Source organism: Calliphora vicina, chromosome 5 (assembly GCF_958450345.1).
Source record: "Calliphora vicina chromosome 5, idCalVici1.1, whole genome shotgun sequence".
In the NCBI taxonomy this organism is placed as follows: domain Eukaryota; kingdom Metazoa; phylum Arthropoda; class Insecta; order Diptera; family Calliphoridae; genus Calliphora; species Calliphora vicina.
In genome coordinates, this window is record NC_088784.1 from 78511692 (window position 1) to 78535881 (window position 24190).

The following is a 24190-nucleotide window of genomic DNA, read 5'->3' on the forward strand; positions in this document are numbered from 1 at the left end:
CGAGCTCCTCTTCTTGATTAAACGCTTATTGGCCAAGTTACTAACGATTTTAGATACTTTGAGTATTTATATAAAAATTAGATTTTTGTTCAGAAATATAAGTGATCACAGATCGAGCTCCTTTCTTGATCAAACGCATACTGACCGAGTTCTTAGCGAATTTAGATATTTTGAGTTTTTATATAAAAAATCGATTTTTGTTCAGAAATATTGTGATCCCATTTATTTTGTTACTAGCAATTTTGGTCTGAAATATGAGTGAACCTTTTCTTGATTAAACGCTTATTGGCCAAGTTACTGACGATTTTAGATACTTTGACTTTTTATATAAAAAATCGATATTGGGTCAGAAATATGAGTGATCTCCGATCGAGCTTCTTTCTTGATCAAACGCATACTGACTGATTTAATATATTGTGAGCTTTTATATAAGTAATCGAATTTTGGTCTGAAATATGAGTGATCACAGATCGATGTATTTTGCAGATGTATTTAATAAGTGGACGTGGACAAATTTTATTTCTGTAAAAACTTTTGCGGACTATTGCGAGCATTAAAAAAATTGCAAATCGGTCCAGGCGTCCTGCAATTTTGGATATATAGGAAAAAATTGGCGTTGTCAATTTTTCTTTCAGTAAAAACTGAAACTTTAAACAAAAAATTAGCCAAATTGGTGCAGCCGTTTTCCGATTTTGGATAAATTGAAAAAATTGGGCGTGATAAATTTTTCATTCCGTAAAAACCTAAATTGGACTATAGCCAACATTTTAGAAAAAAAATTGTCTAAATCGGTCAGGCCGTTCTCAAACTGATGCAATTACCAACGAACGACATTTGATTTTTATTTATATAGAAGATAGATTTTAATTGTTACAGTCAAAATACGTAAAAAATTACTAAAGGTGATGGATGACAACTACTGCACAACAAATTTAATTAAATTTCCTCAGTGTTTCACATGTTTTCTAACACCAGCACCACTGTTGAATTGTTAATTGAAAAAGCCCAATTATTTTGAACTATTTTTTCCTCTATATGTTTGATATTTTTTTTTAATCGTTTTTTGGTGATTATTTGTATGTGATTAAATGTAATTTTTTGTTTTTCATTTAAGCATCATTCTTCATTTATATTGGCTTCATTTATTTCTTTTATGGGGGATTTTATTTATTCATTATTTGTGTTTTTTTTTTTCATCATGTACTCTTTCTCTGTCTTACATTTCTAATTATATCAATGTTTCTCAATAAAATGCAACAACAATTACAACAACAACGACAACAACATTTAAGGAACAAATATGTCGCTCTATTTGAATATTTAAAATTGAATTGATTCGAATACAACAACAAGTCACCATAAAATAAAACATCGTATAAATTCAAAGTGATCATCATCAACAACAACATTGCGTTGCTGTTGTTGTTACATACTTTTACAAGTACATACAGTGTTTGTTGGTTTTTGTTGTAATTGTTTTTGTTGTTGTTGCTGCTGTTTTCGATAATGCGACACAAAACGTTGTTGTGATTCTTTCAGCATCTAGCAACTGAATAGAACTTTTAGCCAACTACAGAGCAGAGCAGAATACATATTCAAACTAATTCGATCTGATCGAAAGGTAATTTTTTAATTGATGCAAATCACTAGACTTGAGTGATTATCGTGGTGCTCTAACGTAAACACACATAATCGGTTAAATTGCTCCGTGTTCCAAACTGATTCATTCTTGACGTAGTTTTTCAAACGCTTACAATTTAAAGTAAATTTAAAATTTTTTTTAAAAAAAAAAATATTTTAAACATAAATTTAATTAAAGTTTATACAAAAAAATAATAAGCGATAAATAATATAAATATTTAAAAAGAAAACTAAAATATTTAATAAAAATTCTTTTTTAAAGGATCTAGTTGCTTCAATTCAATTCCCCCTTAACTTTTGGATTAATATATTTCAAACAAAATGGTAAGTTTTTCATCCAAAACAATTTTAGCATAAATTAGCATGAGTTTAATATTAAAAAATATCAATATTTTAATAAAAAATTTTGAACACCTGATTCTATTTTCATATACACATTTTTTTCTAAAAAAAAAAATAAAACCAAAAATATTTTTGTAAATGGCCTTGATTGTTTTTATAAAAAGCAAGACTATAAAGTACATTAATCAATCGCACTAATTTATTTAGAGGTTAAATGTAGGATTTCATTATATGCTTAATTCTCTTAAGTAATCAAAGAATTTCTAGAACTGAAAATCACATAAAAATGTGTAAAATTGTGCACAAAATAATATAGCAAAAAAAGTGTGCAAAAAAACAGATCATAACCTAAAAATATTAAATTTATAAGTGTTTTCTATTATTAATTACAAAAAAAAATATATAAATTTAAAAAAAACCGGCTTATTATCTTAAAATTATAGCCAAATATAGTTTTATATTAGTGAAATACTAATTGAGGCCGCAAGCGCAAAAGTGGCCTATGCTTGATATAGGAAGTATAAAAATATAACTGAAATAATTTTATAGTTGATTTTAATTGCAATGCTATTTGAAGAGAGACCGGTTTTGTATTAAATTTTAGCGAGTTTAAAATAATTTGTCGTAGATAAGTCTGCCTCAATTGAATTGTTTATTTCGAAAACCAGTCAAGCAACAAATTATTGATTTTCAGTAAATCAATGAAAATCAAAAATATTAAAATTACTTTTACAAAAATTCATATTTCTTCCTATGAAAGTTATTATTTTGTGTAACTGTTTGATAAACATAAAACTGTTTTATCTACATTAAAATATGTTTAAAAAATAATATAAGTTTGTACTTGACTGTTTTCTGAAACAAACAACCATCACTATTGCAAATTTCATACGAAATATGCTAATTTTTTAGTGTAACATCATATTCATATATGTTCTGAAATAACTATTCGTCATCATACACTCCTTCTAGTGTGTATTCTTTCCGTTTAAGGCATTTGAAAAATATTCCTATAAAACTTTTCATATCCAACCATGTAGGGGTTTAGAGCATGTAAATCTCTAATTTTTTTTTAACATTTATTGATACAAGATATGAGGAGCCGCAGAACAAAAGGTACTTTTTTGAAAATTTAAAAATTTTGAGAAATTGATTTTTTCTAGAAGATTTCAACCCAAATATTATAAAAATACCAAAAAATCAATTTGTAAAAAAATTCGAAAAATTATCTTTTGTTCTGCGGCTCCTCATGTATGAAAAAAAAATACATTAGGGCCTAGTAATTTTTTTTTCGCACTAAAGGGTGCATTTACCATTACGAAACAGAAATCAAGCAATAACTCAATTTTGGATTTTTTGTTGCTTGACATATCTAGTATATTGTAAATAGTATTTCCTACTAATAAAATGTATTTGTTCTAGATTTCTATTCATGGATTTAGTAAGTAATATTGCAATCACTTCTAAAACCCATTCTGTGGATTAGTGGATTGCAATTCTAAAGTTCATATTGTTATTTAAGCTATGAACCAGTTATTTAGCACTAGTATTGATTACTAGTTTTACTAGTTTACTACTTCATGAGACCAGTAATAACTCTAATTTATTTGTTAATTCAAAGAATGAACTTTATTTGAAATTATAGCCTTCGGAAGAAGTTCTACAGAAGTGTAACAGAGGCAGTACGGTTCTTTGGAAACTGTTTTTTAATCAATGATTTGTGTTTAAAATTGGCACTCTTGAAAATACTTCTACAACAGTATTAAGAAACAAATATTACTTATTTAAAACGGTTCTATAAGTAATTCTATCACTGAAGCATTTTGTTGGAAATTACCACCTTCAAAACAAGAACCTTTCTTAGGAACGGTTCTGTAAACAGTTTTTAGATACATGATTTTTGTTTAAAATTGCCACTCTTCAAAGTACTTCTGCGAAAGGGTAACAAATACTACTTATTTTAAAAGGGTTCTATAAGTAGTTCTTTCATTGATGTATTTTGATTGAAATTGTCACCTTCAAAACAACTTCTACAGAAGCGTTATATTGGCCCTTCTTTTGAACGGTTCTGCAAATAATTTTTGAATCAATGATTTCTCTTTAAAATTCTCATTAGCAAACAACAGCTCTTTGCTCGCAACTGATCTGGTTGATACAGGCAAACATTTTTATATTGTAAAATTTTTTAATCACCCTAAATTTTAAGCTATTTTTGATAAAATAATATTTTTACTACAATTTTTATTGTATTACTCTTTTAAATACATTGAATTTAATATTGTTTTTAAGTTTTCGAAATAAAAAGTGAAGAGATTATTTTCAAACGCGCCTTTTTTTATTGATATCAATTTAATACTTGCGACTAGTCTCGATTGGAGGGTTAAAACGGCACCAACGAAGTAGTTCTTTCGTTGCAATGTTTCTGGAGCCAGTTCTTTAGTTAGTGAATTTTTGTTGCTGTCAAAACTACTTCTGCGAAAGCATCAAATAACATACACCACTTCTTTAGAAGTGTAATTCAAGCCTTGAGTCCAGTATTAGTATAATAAATTAATATAAATAGCATTCTCCAGTAAAAAGGAAGCATAAATTCAATCCACTTGTTTTATGTTTGAAAAACTATTTAATTTTTTCAAATATTTTTCAAGTTTAAAATGTAATTTTATTTGAATTCAAGTCAAATTCCAACCAAATGTTCAAGTGCTTGAGTTTTGGGGACTTTGGTGCTTATTGGGTTCTATATTGAACAGTGGGGCAGACTCAAAATATTGGCTTTGCAGACACGAATTCGAGTTTAAGTTATACACACGGACCATTCATAAGCACCTCAATAGGGTCTTGAAGTGGGATTCCACAGATATGTATAATTTTTAAACGACTGAAATTTTTTTATGTTTCCATTTCAAAATTCTGTATAATTTCTTAATGCTTTCTTTTAGGTTTTTATATGTCACTTTAGTCTTATAGTTACCGAATTATATTTCAAAATTAAAATTTTAATTCATATTTTACAATAAAGTTACAATTCCAAAGTAAAAGCAAATAAGAGGACTTTTGCTTTGGGATTTTGCATAAATTCAAAATTTCCATAATACATTGGTTGAATTTAGAAGAGTCTAAGGAAACCCCCATCAAAATATATTAGACGTCTTTTATTTTAAATCTAATCTTGTTGAAATACCTTTCAAAAAAAATATAAATTCATTATAAGTTCCCTAAAAAACATTTTTCTAGAAAGCAAAGAGTAATATCAGTATTTCGGCCTCAAAAATTTATAATTTTCTTAATTTTCAAATTCAAAAATCGTGTATTTTTGTAATTGTAAAAGATATTGATTTGCAAATGTTTTTCTTATTTAAGAAACAGAGATAAAATTAATGAAATCGATCATACATATAGATGGGATTCTACCCGATATTTACCGGATGTATGGGTAAATACTGGGTAAATAGGGTATATTTCTTTTTTTAATCTTTTTTTGGGTATTTATAAAATGATTTTAATATCAAAATATTTTCAAAAACTGAATGTCAATCAAACCTAAATATATTTTTATTCATATTAGAAACTAAAAAAACATTCAAAAAGCGAATTAAAGAAGGTATGTGTTTATTGTGCTAGTAGTCGTAAAATGCAACAAATTTTCATAAATAGTTTTTAGGTTTTAACATGGGAAGACCAAGAAATGAAAAAATATGGAAACATTAGTTCTTCTGAATCATTTGATGATATACCATACACTTCTACTGGAATAATACATTCTTCACCGACACCTCATACTATTTTTGATTATTTCCCAAGTGAAACTAATATTGAAAGTTTCAGCGACAGTGAATAAGAAGTCTTCAGGCCTTTATTTTGCATCTTCTATTTACAATTTTTTCTTTTTCTTTATAAAATTAAATAAAAAAAATCATTCTATTGAACCATCCAATGTTTTTCTGCTCGACATAATCTTCAAGATAGTTTTTACACACATTTTTAGTAAATACCTGGTTTTACCCAATTTACCAATTTTACCGGGTATTTACCAATTGGGTTTTTATCAATTTTCCATCTATAGTCATACATTGTGCCCGATTTTATAAAAAACTGGGTCTGGATATGAAGAAATTTGATTTCTAAAATTCGTGTAACTCAATAACTATTATTATGGGCACATGTATCTTATAGGCCTAATCAAGGCCTAATTAAGTATATAAAATTCGAACAAACCACAAAATTTTAAAAACCATTTACAAATATTGCATGCTCCTATGCTATCATCCGGAAGGAAATGGCGGGTTTATTTCCGAAATATTTTGATTCTGCCCAGCTGTGTAATGTGTGACTATAACGGAACAACTGCTTTAAATAGTACTTTATTGACATCAGTACGTCATTTCTATTTCAAATTTTTCTTACAGTTAGAAATTTCTTATTATATTACAAAAAAATATCAATGGAATTTCAGAATATTAAAAATTTATTTCAGAAATGTCGAATTTTATTTCAGAATTTTCTATTTTTATTTCTAAATAGTCTATTTGTATTGTAGTTCAGAATTTTTTAATTGTATTTCAGATTTTGCCAATAGTATTTCACAAATTTCCATTTGTATTTCAGAATTTTTTAATAGAAATACAAACAGAAAATTCTGAATGGTAATTTCTGAAATACATCTGGAAAATTCTAAAACATTTTTATGTATAATTTTAAAATTAATTTCTGAAATACAAATTGACATCTCCGAAACACAAAAACAAAATTCTGAAACAGAATTAGAAATTACTGATATATAATTGGAGTATTTTGAAAATTATGGAATATAATTAGAAATTTTTAAAATAGTTTTGACATACAATTGGAAATGGTATAATTTTAAATGTGAATCTAATGTGGTTTTGACTAATGATTTCAGAACAAACTGAAATATTTTATTTGGATTTCGGATTAGGTCGAATATTTATATTTTGGCCAAATATTTGAATTGGTTCGGTTTCGATCTGAAAATTTTTAGTTGTGACAGCAGATTAAATCCAGTTTTTCGCATAAAATATACAAAATTATTTAAGGCGCATTATTCATATTGATAAAATATTTGATAGAAAAAATCGTAAACATTATTTTTAGCATATAATTCATGATCTGGCATGACTTTTTTTTAAGCAAACATTATTATTAAGAATATATAATAAAAGCCTTGTTGCAGCATTGTGATATTTTTTTATTTAATATTATAGTTTATTTAATTAAAACAAATGACTGTGCAAAGTGAAATATCATATTTTTATTTAATACTAACTGGTTTAATTTAATTAATTTAGTTTAACACCTATTTAAGTTCGTGAATCAAAAGTTTCCTTATTATAATATCATGTAAGATATTAATGCTTGAATAAATAAAAAGTGAACAATAATTTCAAAATAAAGTTATTTTTTGCAGTATATTTAAAAAATCCTTTGAATGCTTATAACAAATTTAGTATTGTGAGCACATTAACAAACCTCAAACCTGTCATGCACAACAATCCACGTTCCTGCCTCCAACTACATCAACTGTATTTGATAAGGCTTGCAATTCCAACCCGCAGCATATGATCACCCATTTATATATACATATATATAGCACCTTGCTTTGGCTGGCACTAATATTTATAAATATTTAAGCACTTCCTGAATGGCACTCCGATAATTACCACTTTTCCTAATTTGTGCCTTGTTCAACAATATTAATTTTGGAATATTTCTCTCTTTTATTTCCATACAATTTGCCAGAGTGAACAGGAATACGATAAAGAACAACTGAGAAGTAAGTTGCAAAGAAAAACAAAAAAAGTGCATTTTATAAAGGAGAGAGTATTAAAAAGAGCTAGATTGTAGTTTTTATTTGAAAAATCATGGTAATATGCGTGAATTTGTGGGTTTAAATTATCTTCACACAAGATCAGTAGCGCCATCATCCACTACAAATATCTAAATAATGATGTCTATTCCAGGATACTGTTTGATTGGTGGCCATTACGGAGGCCTATACTTTACGTTTTATATATTTCCGATAATCTCAAGGTCTAAGTTTTCTCCATCATCTAAAAACCAAATGAACATTTTATTTGAAGTTTCGACGTTTGGCTTAAAATAGTAATATTTCAAAAAAATATAAGAAGTTGAACTTCATGCATATCTCAAAATCTAAAAGTTTCAATATTTTTTTTGCAACAATATTCCAAAAACTAAAGAAATTGTTTTCAGTTCTAAAAACCTAAAAATAATGATTATAAATGCAAATTTTAACAGTTGTAATTATAATGGGTTAGCACAGGGATCGATTTGAAATTAGTGTTTGCTCACAAATTTGATAAAACTACACATTTCAAAATTTCGTAGGCAAAATGTATTTTTTTTTTTGATCACAAATTTGTATTAATTTGTGATCAAAAACTAAATTTCCCGAAAATTCTTCAATTTCAAACTAGTTTCCATGCTAACTCATTATATCTACAAATGTTAGAATTTGCATTTTTAATCCTCATTTAGCATTTATTAGAATAGAAAACTTTTGTTTTAATTTTTCAAAATTTCGTTTTAAAAAATTTGAAAACACAGGCGGCAGTACTTGCAATGCGCGACAAACAGTTCAACATGTATTCGTTGTTATACACGGATGATGTGTGATATGTATTTAAAAAGCAAATACATTTGTGCAGGCCTCTAATGGATACATGAATGAAATGCAACAATTATTTTTAATTTGAATTTTTTTTTTTTTGAAAATATTTCTACTTTGACCAAAACACGAACTTCAAAGAAAGAGTCTCTCATTAAGCGCTTTCTGTCTTTAAAATTAAATTAAAAAAATGTGTGTAAGATACCATCGAAATTTTTTGTTCATTTGAAAGGCCTATCGATGACATTATGTATGTAATATATCATAGTGCAAATGTCCGCTAGGTGGAGCTCAACAGAAATATCCAATTTTCTATGAATCAGGCTGAATATGACCGAAGGAATGGATTATATTCACTGTGGTTTGTGGATTATTCGCATAGACTTGCCCCATAAGAAAACACGACCAGAAAAATTCTATCGGGATCAAATCTCAAGATCTCGGTGGTCAATTCACATCACATACACATGAGATGACCATGCCCTCGAATCGCTCGTGCAGATTGTCCAATGTGGCATGAGCTGTATGGAATGTAGAGCCTTCCAGTTGCAACCAAGAAGGCAAAAAAAAGTTTTTAATCCTTGACCTATTTCGCTCGCCTTTGACGGTGATGGCCTGGCCAACGTTCGATCTCAAAGATATATGAACCGATGCACAGTGCTTTGTTCAATGGACAAAAATCAAAAACAAGATCATGTCTTTGATGTTAACGAAATTTATATTTTTCAATAGACAACTAAATATCTCATTCGTGTAAAAAATACTTTTTTATTAATATCTCTGTTTGTAGTCACTAGAGGTCGCTAAAGTTAGTACATTTTTAACATAAATTTTATGGAGAAAAATATATTTTTTTTAAGGTTAACTAAAATCATTGTTAAAAGTTCGTTTTAAAAGATATAAACTCGATATTGGCTGCAAATGAAAGAATATGAATGTGGAATTATGGAAAATTACTGTTTTTGTCAAAAAAGGTTTAACAGTTTAATCTGCGCAATTTTTAATAATTAACATTTTTTTATTGTAAGCCTGAAATTCTAAAACTTTGTTGGAATATTAGTAAAATACGTGTTAATCTATTTTGATTATGTTTTACTATAGAATAGCCATAAGTATTATCTATAAGAAAATGTAATCATGTGTTGTCCTTTCGTATGAAAATTATTAAAATTTTGTTTTTGTTTAAATGTACAAATTACCATTTCGAAAATTTTCAATTTGATGGTTTGGGGAAATAGCTCCAGATTTTTGGATTTTTACAAAATAATACCATTTTTTCTTTTAAATAACTAAGAAATATTGCATTATTTAACAAACGTAGTTTAATGACATAAAGTGCATTAATAGGTCTTTATTTGGTTCTTGATGTTGTATGTTTTTTTGCTGAAGTCAAAAAAAAAACCAAAGTTTGATTAAATTTTGAAAAAAAAACATGTTAATCAATTTTAATTTTTCTTTAATTTTATCTAATGCCTATCTCTTATTTATTATAATGTGAAATCATTATTTGTCCGTTTTGACTAGAACTTTAAAAAAAATTTGTTTTTGATGGCACCCATAAATAATACATTTTTACCGTAAATGTAAGTAACTCAATAATTGAATATAACCTACATATCCTTATATTGAGATATTAATATGAGCTTCTGATGATATTATGAACACTTAATGTATAATCCAACATCCAGTTTCTAATATTACAGCTGAACCATAAGGCTATCAACATTTGAAAATGTCCGTCCATCCGTCCTTCCGAATTTAGAAAATATATAAAATATTTAAGTATTTTTTTTAAAAAAGGATATATGACAGTTATGTAAATCCTTGCTAGAATTGAAATGTTAATAACTAAATTAAGCTGATATTATAAGAGAACAATAATTTCTGAAAATAAATAATTTTATTCAGGTTTATAGGTTTTTTAAGGAAAAATATGTATGGCAGCCACCCGAATCCTTGCTGCGATTGTAATACAAATTTTCACAAACAACAATGACTTTATTAAAATGATTATAACCAAATTGGTTCCAAAATAAGAAACGATTTTTACAAATTTAAAAAAAAAAAATTAGATGTTATGCAGGATAATGAAATCTTGATGTCTTGGAATTATGAATATCCTTCCGATAAAATTTTCATAAATTTGCATCTAATATTATAAGAGAACAATAATTTCTGAAAATTAATAATTTTATACAGGTTTATAGGTTTTTTAAGGAAAAGGATGTATGGCAGCCACCCGAATCCGTGGTGCGATTGTAATAAAAATTTTCACAAACAACAATAACTTTATTAAAATGACTATAACCAAATTTTAAAATGTTAGGAGTATAACTGTGAATTTTATTCAAAATTATATGTTCAGGATATATGGGAGGTACCCGTGTCCTTTCACGGATTTTTTCAAGAATTATATTTTTTCTTAATCTTACCAAAAGGTAATATTCCACTAATTTTTATTCGTCTGCAATAACTCCTTCTATTTTTGTCCATTGCCTATATGAAAACAAAGCACTGTGCGATGACTCTTCTAGCCCAAAATCCAAACCAATTTCTTTTTTGGGATTCATTGGACGCTCTTGGATCTTATGTCGATTGGTATTGTCCCAAATACAACAATTTTGTTTGTTGATGTACCCATTTATTCAGAAATGGGCATGATTTCTTGATAAAAACCCGCTGAAACTCTTTATTTTCTTGAAAAGAAATAACAGTTTCAGATACAAAGATGAATTCCAAATCATTCATATTATTTTTTACCAGCACGCGGCATAATATGAACATTATGGGCAAAATTTCCAAAAATAAATTCACAAAAAATTCACCAACATTGTGGGAAGGATATTTGTAACGTCCAAAAATATTAGTCTAACACCCACATCAAATTATACCAATCGACTCAGCATCATTTTCTAAATCGATAAAACAATGTCCGTCCATCCATCCGTCTGGCTGGACAAAGGACGAAGCCTGTTGAAACTGGATCAAACGGAATTTTTTATCAAAAGTATAACAAAGTAACGAATACTCTGTTCTTAAGTGAAAAGTATCCAAGTTCTGCATCGATTGAAACCAGTGTTTAAATAGCTACGATAACTAACGAAATTGTTAACTGTTGCTACAACTACTGCTTCAAAAAAGTGTATGTAGCGGTAGCATTTGTCTTTTTTCGTTTTCTTGTTTTTTTAAAACTACTGCTACCTTCAAAATATAAAACTCTTAACAGAGCAGTAGTAATAAAACATGAATTGTAAATGGAGTAGTAGCATAAAAATACAAATCATTGCTACTGCTCTATATTGAGTTTTAATATTTAAGGTAGCAGTAAAGAAGCAGTTGATGCAGCAGTTAAGGTAGCAATAAAAGTAGTCAAAAAAGAAAATCTTCAGTCATAAAACCAAAATTGACAGAATTAAACACTGTGTGTTGTTTTTGTTTTGAGAGAGTTTGAAAGAATTATTCGATTTTATTCGTCTCAGATGTTCGTGTTGCTAACAGAAAGATCGTGTTTTCTGTGTGTATAACAAAAAAGCCGAACTTTTGTTTACAACACGACCAACTTACACAAATATACATTCACAACAACAACACATAATATACTTTTTTGGATGAAGATTTTTATTTATGACTTATTTTATTGCTACCTCAACTGCTACTTAGCTGCTACTTCAAGTGCTACTTAACTGCTACTTCTTCTACTACCTCAACTGCTACTTCTGTTACTACTAAATTATGGGGGGCAGAACTTCCCAAACACTGCATTCTAATCAGTTCGGTGTGATGGTTAGGCCAGATTTCTGCAGCTCATAACCCTTTTAGTATCACTACAGAGCATCACCTTAGCGCAATGGATATTTGGCTTTGGTGTCGATTCGGCTGGTTGACCGAACTTCACTTTTTATAGCAAGTAATGATTCGGTGCAAAAATTATTTTCTTTTATAGGGTTCAAGCGGCATTTCGGAAATTAAAAATCATCTTTCAAGGTCTCTTGGCTTCAATTCGTATGGTACCCAATATCACTACTTTTGAGAGAATTCAGCTGCTTGCCAATATTTTGAAATTGCAGCTTGATTATCTCCCAACGACTTTGCAAGCTCTTGTAGGGTTTGACAAAAATCTTCATGGAGTAATGCCTCCAATTCTCGGTCTTCAAATTTTTTAGCTGACCTGTCAGATCTTTGTCTTCCGTATAGAAATCACTATTACTGAACCACGCGAGCAATTGGTGTGCTTCAGCGGCACTTTTGTTCATATTACCGAAGTAAAGCAAAACTTCCCACATATGACGCTTTATTGGCACAAAATTCGACATTTTCGAAGTAAAAAAAACGTTGTTGTTTACACTATAATGTTCAATAGGTAAGAGACTAATGACAGATATGTACATTTATTTACCTAGCTATTTACCCAAAAATGTGTTTCATTGCTGAACTATGTTTTTAAATGAAATTGTTGGTCAATAGCGATGTCTCCTTCAACCCATTAACCAAATGCACGGCTCGAACAATGATCGTAAGGTTTCAATTTATGTACGATTTTTTCATAAAGTAGATGGACACAAGTTTAATTGTTGAGAACGTTGTCGAATTGACATATTTGGATTATCATTAACATTCCGCTGTTCGCCATCAATCGCTTGTTCTGTGAGCATTGTGCGGTGTCTTTCGGGTTGCCTATTATCGTTAAGTTGCTCTGAGTATATTCATTATAAATTGCCAAACCGAACTTACCTCCAGACCATAATTTTTTTTAAAACAAAAACTACTTTCTGCTCCTTCTTAAATACCTCCTCCGATATAATGCTCTCACTGCCACAATCTACAACTTTTCCAAATTCTATTCAAACAGTCATGCGTAATGCCTTCAAAGCCTTCGATCACGAAGACAAGGGTTTCATCGAACATGGCGATGTCATACAAATTTTAGAAATTCTAGGGCAAAAACTCGACGACAAAGCAGTCAAAGCCTTAATCAAAGAAGTCGATAAAGGCAATACGGAAAAATTGGACTTTAAACAATTCTGTAAAATAGCCTCGCGTTTTGTGGAAGTGGAAGAGGATGGGCCAGTATTGATGGGTGAATTGAGAGAAGCTTTTCGTATCTATGACAAAGACGGCAAGGGCTATATAACAGTGGAAACATTGCGAGGCATTTTACATGAATTGGATGATAAATTGTCTAATCAAGATTTGGATATGATTATTGAGGAAATCGATTCGGATGGCTCGGGTACGGTGGATTTTGATGGTGGGTATTGAGTTATATAAAAATGTTTGTGAAAATAAATTTTAATTTTTTCTTTCCTTTAAGAATTCATGCAAGTGATGACAGGTAACAATTTCCAGGATTTGTTTGTCCATCAACGTTTTAGCTTTGATCCCCTGCTAATTAATGTTACCCCCAGCCGTTGTCCCTGTCCCCAGCATCGTCAGCTGTTACATCGTCGCATTGAAATGCAATTTCAACGTTTATTCCAACAAATGTTACGTCCCCTAAATAGTTTGCATGATCGTTGCCTGCAACATGTTTGGCATGTCCAGCAACAGCCTCATTTGTATAGACCATCATCATACAGAGATGTCTCATTGTCAACAGCTCCTGTAGTTTATTGTCGTCCACCCTATCGTCCACGTTTCCCCAAATGGGTACCCATTTTAACCCTGTATCGTGAAATTGTTCAAAATCCCTTTAAACGTAGACATCATTGTCGTCTAATGATTAGCCACAAGTAGTATTGAAATGAGTTTTATAGGAATTCTTTAGGGTAATTGTAGGTTTTAAGAAAAATGTTTATATCGTTCTGTTTATAGAACACAATCATGTAAGTTGAACGAAAATTTAACATGCGTTTTGTTATTCCAAGAAATTCATATCACATTTTGAACTTTCGTTCAACTTACTTGATTTTGTTTCTATAAAAAGGCGATTAAAATTAATGATTCTTTCCCAAAACGATGCAATTGCCAAGGTGAATTTCTTTATTAAAACTTCAGCATTTTATCACCAATTTTGACTTGTAATATTTAATACATTTGACTAATCCACTCACTGCCCTTAATGAAGACTTTGTTTTTATGCATTTATTGTTCTTAATAAAACTTTAATAATTCTTTTAATTTCAGGTTAGGTTTTTTATTAGTCATTTTACCACAACATTTTTTTCTAAAGTGGTTTGAAGACAAAGAAGACATTTTATTTAAATTTGCTTTCATTTTTTTATATTCCTTTTAACTTTAAACAGATATTTGATTTTGTTTATTTATTAAAGAAAGAAAAAAGATTTCAGTTGACAATTTTTCGTTTAAAAACTATTTATAATCCACTGTATAAAATCACTGTATTTAATAAAAAAAATAATATAAAACCAATGAAGTTAAATGGTGTTTTAATTATAAAAAGTTTAAATAAATAAAATACATTGAATAATTTATAAATATAAAATAACTTTTTAAGGCTCCAGTCAAGGCACATTAAGCAGGTGAGAGTGTATCGGCAACAAATTCGCGGCACCCATCCTGCAGAAAGTTTTCTCATACCCAAGCTACCATTAAACATTTAAATTATTGAGCCATTTGAGATGCCTATGGCATCCACAATCTCTCGCACATTCAATCTTCGATCGACTAACACCATATCGTGAATTTGTTCAATTGTTTCGGGTGTAAAACGTTCGGCAACTTCCGTGCTTGTACTGACACAACGAAATTTAGTAAACCAATTTTTTACCATTGAAAATGATGGTGCAAAGTCTCTATAGTATTGTTGCGAATTTGCAATAGCGATTTGAATTTAACGGTCCGCAATATTCATCGTGTTTATAAACATTTCCATCAGTAGAAGCTTCTACTTATCAACAATGTTGATGACATGTGGTTGTTAGCATTGTTTGAAAGTATGAACACACTGATTGTTTAAGCTGCGAACTGACGACTGCAACCTCTGCCATTATTTATACACACGTCATCTTTCGTGAACCTTCTACAGGGATCTTAACGAACACGATTTACATCGAAAACTCTAGAATTCGATTATAGTAATTGTCCGTTAAGATCATTGTAGAAGGTTCTTGAAAGATGGCGTGTGAAATAGTGGCACAGGTTGCAGTCGTAAGTTAGTTCATGTTAGACGCTGTGTAAATAAACATCAACTGTGTGCCTTAAAGTGTGCTGTATTTGCCAGTGAATTCGTGTACATTATAAACGTGTGTATTAGAACACATAGTGACAATTTAAATTGTTGTTGTTGTACATTTTAAATAAATAAATAGTAGCTACAATTTGTAAACTACTAAACGTCTTTTATTTGCAATCAAAAGTATCGAAATAGCATCCCACTAAGCGACCAAATAGATCTTTAAGGAAAATATCTAAGCTATATTTAAAAAAGGGCCCATTTTAAAAAAAAGTCAAAAAAGTTTTTTTTTTATTTCGGAGAAAAAAATATTAAACATTTTTGTTTTTTATTAAATATTTTTTTTTCGAAAGATTGAAGAAATAGCTATCTAAACTACTTGGGACACATTTTGCTAAGAACAATAGGTAATAAGTTACATGGATGAGAAAAATCACATGTTTGGCCAAAATGTCAAGTTTTGACCCCTTCTAACTCAGAGTTCTTAACCGATCTTGTTGAAAAATTGTGTCTGAATTACTATTCAATAGGTATAACCTATTGTGGTCTTCCCGATCGGAAGACATCGATTTTAAAAGTTGGTTCACTTGACGTGAAATCCCCCATATATATATATAAAAAAATATGACAAAAAGTGTTTTTATTAAGTTTTTGCTAAGTTACAAATATTTCAAATTGAAATAAAATTTTTATTTATCAATATTTGTAAGGTAAAATTTTAAATTTATATAGATTTTTTATTTAAAATGGAAAAATAAAAACAAATTTTTAAATTTGTAATCAGGAATCCAGCAATTCCCAAACAAGTGTTGAAAAATCCCAAAAATGGGATTTTTTAATTTTTTGGCTATAATATCCATACCAGGGGCGGGGTTATCGAAACCCTTTAAAAAATAATTAAGAACATATTGGACCATCTAAAATGGGTTCTTAGAGTTTGATATCGACTATGCGGTTTGAGAATTTATGCCCTAAAGTTGAATTTTACATACAAAATAGGCGTTTTTTTTTTGAATGCACCTGGTCTCCTCGGTATCAAAAATTATTAATTTTTTTTAATTTGAAATACTTGGTGTAAAGTTGGCTATTCAAAAACTTTATATTCTTTATACATCTTCTTAGAATTTTTTTAGATAACTTAATAAGAATAAAAGCACTTTTTTCCCAAAAAAATAACGAAAAATCGCCTTTTTTAATTTTTTGAAATTTATGCATAACTTTGGACTCAGTCATTATTTTTAATCAATTTTTTCTTTTTTTCTCCTATAAATTAAAAGTCCTATAAATTAGAAATTCGGTAAATATTTAAAACCGCGTTCATCAAAAAACTGGAGTAGGGTGGGTAAAAATGTTAAAAATGTATTATTCAAATGCCAATATCTCTTACGCTATAAGAGATAATTGATAGCTTCGAGATGTTGTATGTAGTACTCGACGAGAAGATTCTATATATATGTAATATAATTGAAATCGGAACACAAACGAAGAAATAGTATTATTTTTAAAATTGAATCTTCTCGTAAAAAACCGGAAGCTCGATTTTGATTTTAGAACCATGGTTTCTTCTGGAAAAGTTCTTAGAATTTTCCGTAGATTACGAATTTGCTATGCCCTTAGTAGTCAAAAAATTTGACGCACCCTAATATTCATATTGTGTATATTAGAATTAGTAATCCAGATAGAGATAAAAAATAGGCTAAAAATCGAGGTTGTCTCGGTTTTTCCCTTAGATCTCAGCCATTTGTGTTGTACCAACACAGCGTCATATGCGGGAAGTTTTGCTTTACTTCTTTTATTTGAAAAAAAAGCACACCGATTGTGCCCCGATTGTGCCCAGAAGCATGCGGTGAATGTGTTCGATCGGTTCAACGTGCGAAAGAAAAAAAAAATATTTCAAATCAAGATTTAGTATGAGACCATAAATAAGTGACTAGATCGACTATTATTACAGACTGTATTCCAACATTAAAGATGTGTCCAATTTTTGATAATGGTCCAACACAGATACTGCCAAATTTAACCGGTAGTCGTTACTAAATTTCAAAATTTGCTAATTTGTTTTACAATCCCAGAACAGGGAATCTCCAACGAAATACAATTTAATATACCCTAGTACAGACGCGGATCCAGGAGATGGGGGGAGAATAAGGAAACCCAAAACCGAAAAGTTTTAATACAAAAAGAAAAAAATGTAAAATAAATTTTACTTTATTAACCCTCCCACGACAAGTGGTTGAACTGGATCCGTGCCTGCCCTAGTATGTTTTGAATAACTCATATATGCCTTCTGCGAGACCCAACTCATCGGACGCTTCTACGGTAAACTGTAAGGATATCATCAGCCTCGTCAGGGGTGCTTATTAGTTGATATTTTCCGACTTAGATTATCTCCCAAAAATTAAAAAAAACAAGTAAGAAAGTATGGTCGGTCAAGCCCGACCATATAATACCCTACACTAAGTAAAAGAGCAAAAAAATAGTTTCTTTTAAAATTTCAATAATTTATATTTTTGAGTGATTTTTGGAAGTGGGCCTTATATGGGGGATATGACCAATTATGGACCGATCGTAACAAAATTTTGTGAGATTAATTTTGTGTATATAAAACTTATTTAGAGCGGAATTTGTGGAGATACATATATAAATTAAACATTTATGACCGATAAAGTCCAATTTCGGGAGGACATTTGTATGGGGGCTAGGTGAAATAATGGACCGATTTCAGCCAGTTTCAATAGGCTTGGTCCTTGAGCCGAAAAAATAGTACGTACCAAATTTCATCAAAATATCTTCAAAATTGCGACCTGTACTCTGCGCACAAGGTTTACATGGACAGCCAGCCAGCCGACCAGACGGACGGACATCGCTTAATCGACTTAGAAAGTGATTCTAAGTCAATCGGTATACTTTAAGGTGGGTGTTAGACTAATATTTTTGGGCGTTACAAACGCATAATACCCTCCCCACTATGGCGGTGCAGGGTATAAATATTTGTATCGGTAGTACACCGATATTAGTCTAACACCCACCTTAAAGTATATCGATCGACTTAGAATCACTTTCTGAGTCGATTAAACGATGTCCGTCCGTCCGTCTGGTCGGCTGGCTGGCTGTCCATGTAAACTTTGTGCGCAGAGTACAGGTCGCAATTTTGAAGATATTTCGATCAAATTTGGTACATATTATTTCCTCGGTCCAAGGACCAAGTCTGTTGAAACTGGTTGAAATCGGTCCATTATTTCACCTAGCCCCCATACAAATGTCCTTCCGAAATTGGACTTTATCGGTCATAAATGTTTAATTTATAAATGTATCTCCCCAAATTGCGCTCCAAATAAGTTCTATATATACAAAATTCATGTCACCAAATTTTGTTACGATCGGTCCATAATTAGTCATAGCTCCCGTATAGACCCGCTTCCGAAAATCACTTTAACGTGCATAAATCGCTTAAAAATGTTGGTATACTCACAAAATTCAACATATTAAACTTTCATATAGACATAAATCCATAATTGGTCATAGCCCCCATATAAGGCCCACTTCCGAAAATCACTCAAAAATAAAAATAATTGAAATTTTAAAAGAAAAATGTTTTTACTCTTTTACTTAGTGTAGGGTATTATATGGTCGGGCTTGACCGACCATACTTTCTTACTTGTTTTTTATTAACAACATTTAATAAACGTATAAATAATCTATCTATATTCACTATTCTATCATTAATAACTTTAAAATAATCTGCTATGTCCATCCGTCTACCTGTTAAAAACTAGATAGGTACAAAACGAAAGGAGCTAGATGGCTGAACTTTTCCACAAATACTCGCTGTTGATAAGGTTTTTTTGGTATTAAAAATTGGTAATATCGGTCATTGATATCGTGATGAAATTGGACATAAATAAGACTTATAAGAACGTAAATCTTTATATCAACTTTTGGGGGATCGTTCCAGTAAATAAAAAGAAAAGTTACCCACATTTACCCAAGATTCGGCACAGCTGAATATAATACTCCTAGAAAATAATGTATTCTTTATTTTAAACTCATGCTAATTTTAATAATCTTAATTAAGCAAGCATAAAATACTAATAATAAAATCTATTTTAAAATAAATATTACTTTCAGGCTGAACAAGAATACGACAAGGAACAACTCAGAAGTAATATTAAATAAATGATTTTTACTATTTGAAACATTTTAATTATTTTATCCCACATTTTACTCATTTAGTCATGCGCAATGCCTTCAAAGCCTTCGATCCTGAGGATAAAGGTATGATTGAACATGCCGATGTCATACAAATTCTAGAAATTCTTGGTCAAAAACTCGACGATAAAGCCGTTAAGGCCCTAATCAAAGAAGTCGACAAGGGCAATTCCGGCAAATTGGACTTCAAACAGTTCTGTAAAATTGCCTCTCGTTTTGTGGAAGTTGATGAAGATGGTCCAGTGTTGATGGGTGAATTAAAGGAAGCCTTCCGTATCTACGACAGAGAGGGCAAGGGTTATATAACAGTATCAGTGTTGCGCACCATTCTTAAGGAATTGGATGACAAATTATCGGCCAAAGAATTGGACATGATCATTGAGGAAATTGATGCTGATGGTTCGGGTACTGTTGATTTTGATGGTGAGTTTGAATTGTAAAGTAAACTAAATATAAGTGAATAATACTTGTTTCCTTTCTTTACAGAATTCGTGCAAGTAATGAATGGTATGTTTACTTGTATATAGTGTTTGTTTATTATAAGACTTGCTATTAATTTTTTTTATTGTTCCTTTTTTTTAGGTTAAGTTTGTGAAATACATTAAGTCCTTGGGTTACTGATGCGGAGGTATACAACCCATTTTTTACAGATCTATGAGTTTTTTTTTAGCTCAATTGTTTTTTGTTATTTATAAAATAAAATATACAAAAGTTTAATAAAACAAAAGGTAAATGCTAAATTATAAAGCATTAAAGCAAAGTAACATTATTCAGCATTGGTTGTAAGAATTCATAAGTATGTATGTACGTTAGTGTATGTTTTTACTTTTTTTGATTTTCGTTGAATTCGGATTAATGAAAATTTTATTCAAGTAAGTGCCTCATCGGCTCTGAAGTTTGGAAATGTATTTACGAGGGTCTTTTTAAGTTGTTAGTAAGACAATTCTGTATAGATTTTTTTCTCCATTACCCCACTTGGGGGCATTTGGCTTCAACAAAGCATTTCCGTCTTATACGAATTGTTGCAGTTGTTTTTCGCGTATTTCCCATGTCGATTGCACTGTCCTTATTATAGGAGTATAGTACGTCTCCATGTACGATGGTGCCATTAGATTCATTGTTATTGTTTGTATCAGTTTAAACGGTTGTTGTTCCAGCTAAGTAGATGATTGGTCTGCTGTAGCTGGTCTAGGGTAATGGTGCTGCCATCTGTCGTTGTCTAGAAACAACGCCCTCTTTGTATTTGGTGTAGTGGTGGGGAACCTTGCTGAACTTTGATTTTCACCCTTCTCCCAGGGGGTGGCGGGCTGCCTGATCTTTTCCATGATGTTATCCTCTTTTCCAGGTGGAGGAGTGGTCAGGGGACTTCTTGGATGGATTGTTTAGATGGAAGTTAATTTTAAAAACTCGAAAACCATGATTTAAATTGTTCGTCCTCTGCCAGGGATCGAACCTGGGGTGCTTGGTTTTGTAGGCAAGCAATTTAACCACTACACCATGCCGCCTGTATAGATTACGATTTTTTTTCCCTAAAAATGAAAAAAATGTCAGATTTGATTCGGCAAGGATTAACTAAAATACACTACTTTTCTTAAAAAATTGTATATGTTCTTATAGGAAAACTTCCATAACTCTTGAATTCATGGAAATTCCAGTTTGTTACTTTCGCACCATAATTACAGTTGTGTATTATGTGTAAAAAATAAAGGAAATACAGATACCCGTTTTTGAAATTTTACGATTTTGGAGGTCTTTTTGCTAAGATGATACGTAGTTTTAACAAAACACTAGCTGAACCCGGTCCGCGATGCAGACAGTTAGAAAACATCTGTTTTATATTGCATATCGATCTAGATTTTATTAGACAGTGTCGGACAAAGTTGGTGATACAACCTTCAATGTTAATACACGTGGTGGCATTCCAGCTGATTCCAATGAATTCAAAAATTTAATAGGATAATTGACGGCTTGTTCTTCATTCATTGCTGTGTCAATCGATTTGTATTTTATTGCTTCGCCAAGCAGTTTCAATTGAATTTGGTCATTGAGCTTGTTAACATCATACATTTTTGGTGGCAATCCCACAGCGAATCCGAATTTTTGTAGTTGGTTGTAAGTCTTAGGAATACCTTGTCGATAACGGCTTGAATATTCATTTACATTTGTCAAAAGTTCGGCAACGAAATCTCATTTGTGGCGGTATCAATTGGAATTCTTCCATTTCCGATGTACAACAATTATTTTGAGAATGTTTCGGCAGAAGGGTCTTGCAGCAAATGCACACGCATGTTCGTCGATAGCGTTCGGCTTCTGTAGCTTCATTTACAGTGAAATAAATTTGAAGGAACTTCGCATCATCATTGGAAAACGGAAGCAATGATCCAATTCTGTGGTGCATTTGGCCTTGTACTTTAAAGGTGGTCATGAAGCCGACGTCATTGCATTTTAGGATATTTTGAAGGAAGTGTTTGGAAATATGATTAGCGCCGGAAATATAACTTAGAAGCAGCTCAGGCGGCTCAATAATTGGTGGCAGAATAACTTTACCGTTCGAACTGCACATTCCCGGGGATTCCTTAGGGAACTTTTGTTCATTGCTCCAATCAGTAAATAAAATTCGAGATGCTCGAAATAATCTGGAATCAACCTATACTAAAGGGTCTTCCAATAGGGACTTCCGAACTTTGAGAGTTTTTATTGAAGGTAGTTATTTTAGTTTTAGAGTACGTTTTACCAAATCACCATGGACAGATATAGCTATCAACAACGATGATTCTGATCCTAATTTTCATTAAAAAATCACCTTCAGCGATGTGGCCTATTTGCAGATGTTTAGGGACGATATCAGTCCACACATTTTGGTGTGGATTTTGGGCTGGCAGTCCCAAAATAAGTTGGTAATCATCGATCTATATCGCTCGCCGTTGACGGAGATGGCCAACGAATTTTGGCCTGAATTGAGTGACATGTGGTTTCAACAGGACGAAGCTACTTGCCACACAGCTCATGTCATGAGGCATATGACCACTATCACTGATCACCGAGATAGTGAGGATTGATCCCGTTGGACTTTCTTGTTCTTCTTGGACCAGGACTCAGGGGCTGGGAGGGAGGAAAGAAGGTGTAGTGTTTGTGGACATTCGACACTTGAACTTTCCTACATTGAAAGTGACCGGAAAGACTTCAAAGAACGAATTATCACTGGCCAATCGGACACAAAGGAATGTGTTTTGGATAAAAAACGCGTTTACTTAAAAATCTGTGGGTATCAGGAAAAAGTTCTCCAATTTCATCAGAACACATTCGATTGTAGTACCGACAGAACAGTGAAACACAGCCCATTCCTGTACGCGATCGAGAAGCTTCAAAATAGACTTTAAAGCATCACACAGTGGATTGAATGCCGTAGTTTTAAAATATTATATTTTTTTATTGATGAGTTATTATAAGCACATAAAATCACAGCATTTTAGAAAAAAAGGTTAAAAAAAAAATTTAACCCTTTAAGCGCATTATTGTTTTTTGGAAAAAATACCTTTTTTCACAATTTATGCTATAACTTTGGAATGGAAAGCGATAAATTAATGAATTAAATTGGAAATTAAAGCATACCTCAAGTGCTACTAAAAAAATAAAATTATAAATTTATTATATTATTATAAACACAGCATTTAAAATAAAAAAAATTTAAAAAACAAATTTTAACCCGTTAAGCGCATTATTGTTTTTTTTGGAAAAAAGACCTTAGTTCACAATTTATGCTGTAACTTTGGAATGGAAACCGATAAATTAATGAATTAAATTGGAAATAAAAGCATACTTAATATGCTATTAAAAAATTCAAAACATAAATTTATTATATGTATTTACATTAGCATAAATTTAATTTAAAATCTAATTTTTGTTTTTCACAAAATTTTATAAATGTACAAATTTTTTTAAAAAAAGCCACAAAAGACCATATTATAAATTTTTGTAATAAACAATCATAAATACATAAAAACACAATTTTAAAAAAAATGTAAGAAAAAATTATTTTAACCTATTTTGTATCAGAATATGTTTTTTATCAAGAGAAGTTCTTTCATTATAACTTAAATAAGTAAAAAACCTCAATAAACCCGCACGATTTTTTTTCTGTATATAGAAGCTGAAAGTTCATATTTTAAGAGCATTTAATGGAATTTACCCGATCTCTCCCTGATTTTTTTTAAACTCAA

At 30.6% G+C, this 24190-nt stretch overlaps 2 protein-coding genes across 3 annotated transcripts; both read left to right on the forward strand.

Moving 5' to 3' along the window:
* Positions 1-1497: 1497 nt before the first annotated feature.
* Positions 1498-14994, forward strand: TpnC4 (Troponin C isoform 4). Of its 2 annotated transcripts, none has more exons than XM_065511671.1 (6): positions 1498-1621; positions 1904-1965; positions 7741-7774; positions 13479-13877; positions 13941-13961; positions 14753-14994. In XM_065511671.1, the coding sequence occupies exons 2-6, from the start codon at positions 1963-1965 to the stop codon at positions 14755-14757; spliced, it is 462 nt and encodes a 153-aa protein (XP_065367743.1). In that variant the 5' UTR covers positions 1498-1621; positions 1904-1962; the 3' UTR covers positions 14758-14994. The 2 variants fall into 2 exon arrangements, with proteins under 2 accessions (XP_065367743.1, XP_065367742.1); XM_065511670.1 differs by lacking the exon at positions 1498-1621 and adding an exon at positions 1622-1762.
* On the forward strand, positions 1557-20730 carry LOC135960388 (troponin C-like). Its single transcript, XM_065511668.1, has 6 exons — positions 1557-1621; positions 1904-1965; positions 19890-19923; positions 19995-20393; positions 20457-20477; positions 20553-20730. Exons 2-6 carry the CDS (start codon positions 1963-1965, stop codon positions 20555-20557), a joined length of 462 nt encoding a protein of 153 aa, XP_065367740.1. The 5' UTR covers positions 1557-1621; positions 1904-1962; the 3' UTR covers positions 20558-20730.
* The last annotated feature ends 3460 nt before the right edge of the window (positions 20731-24190 follow it).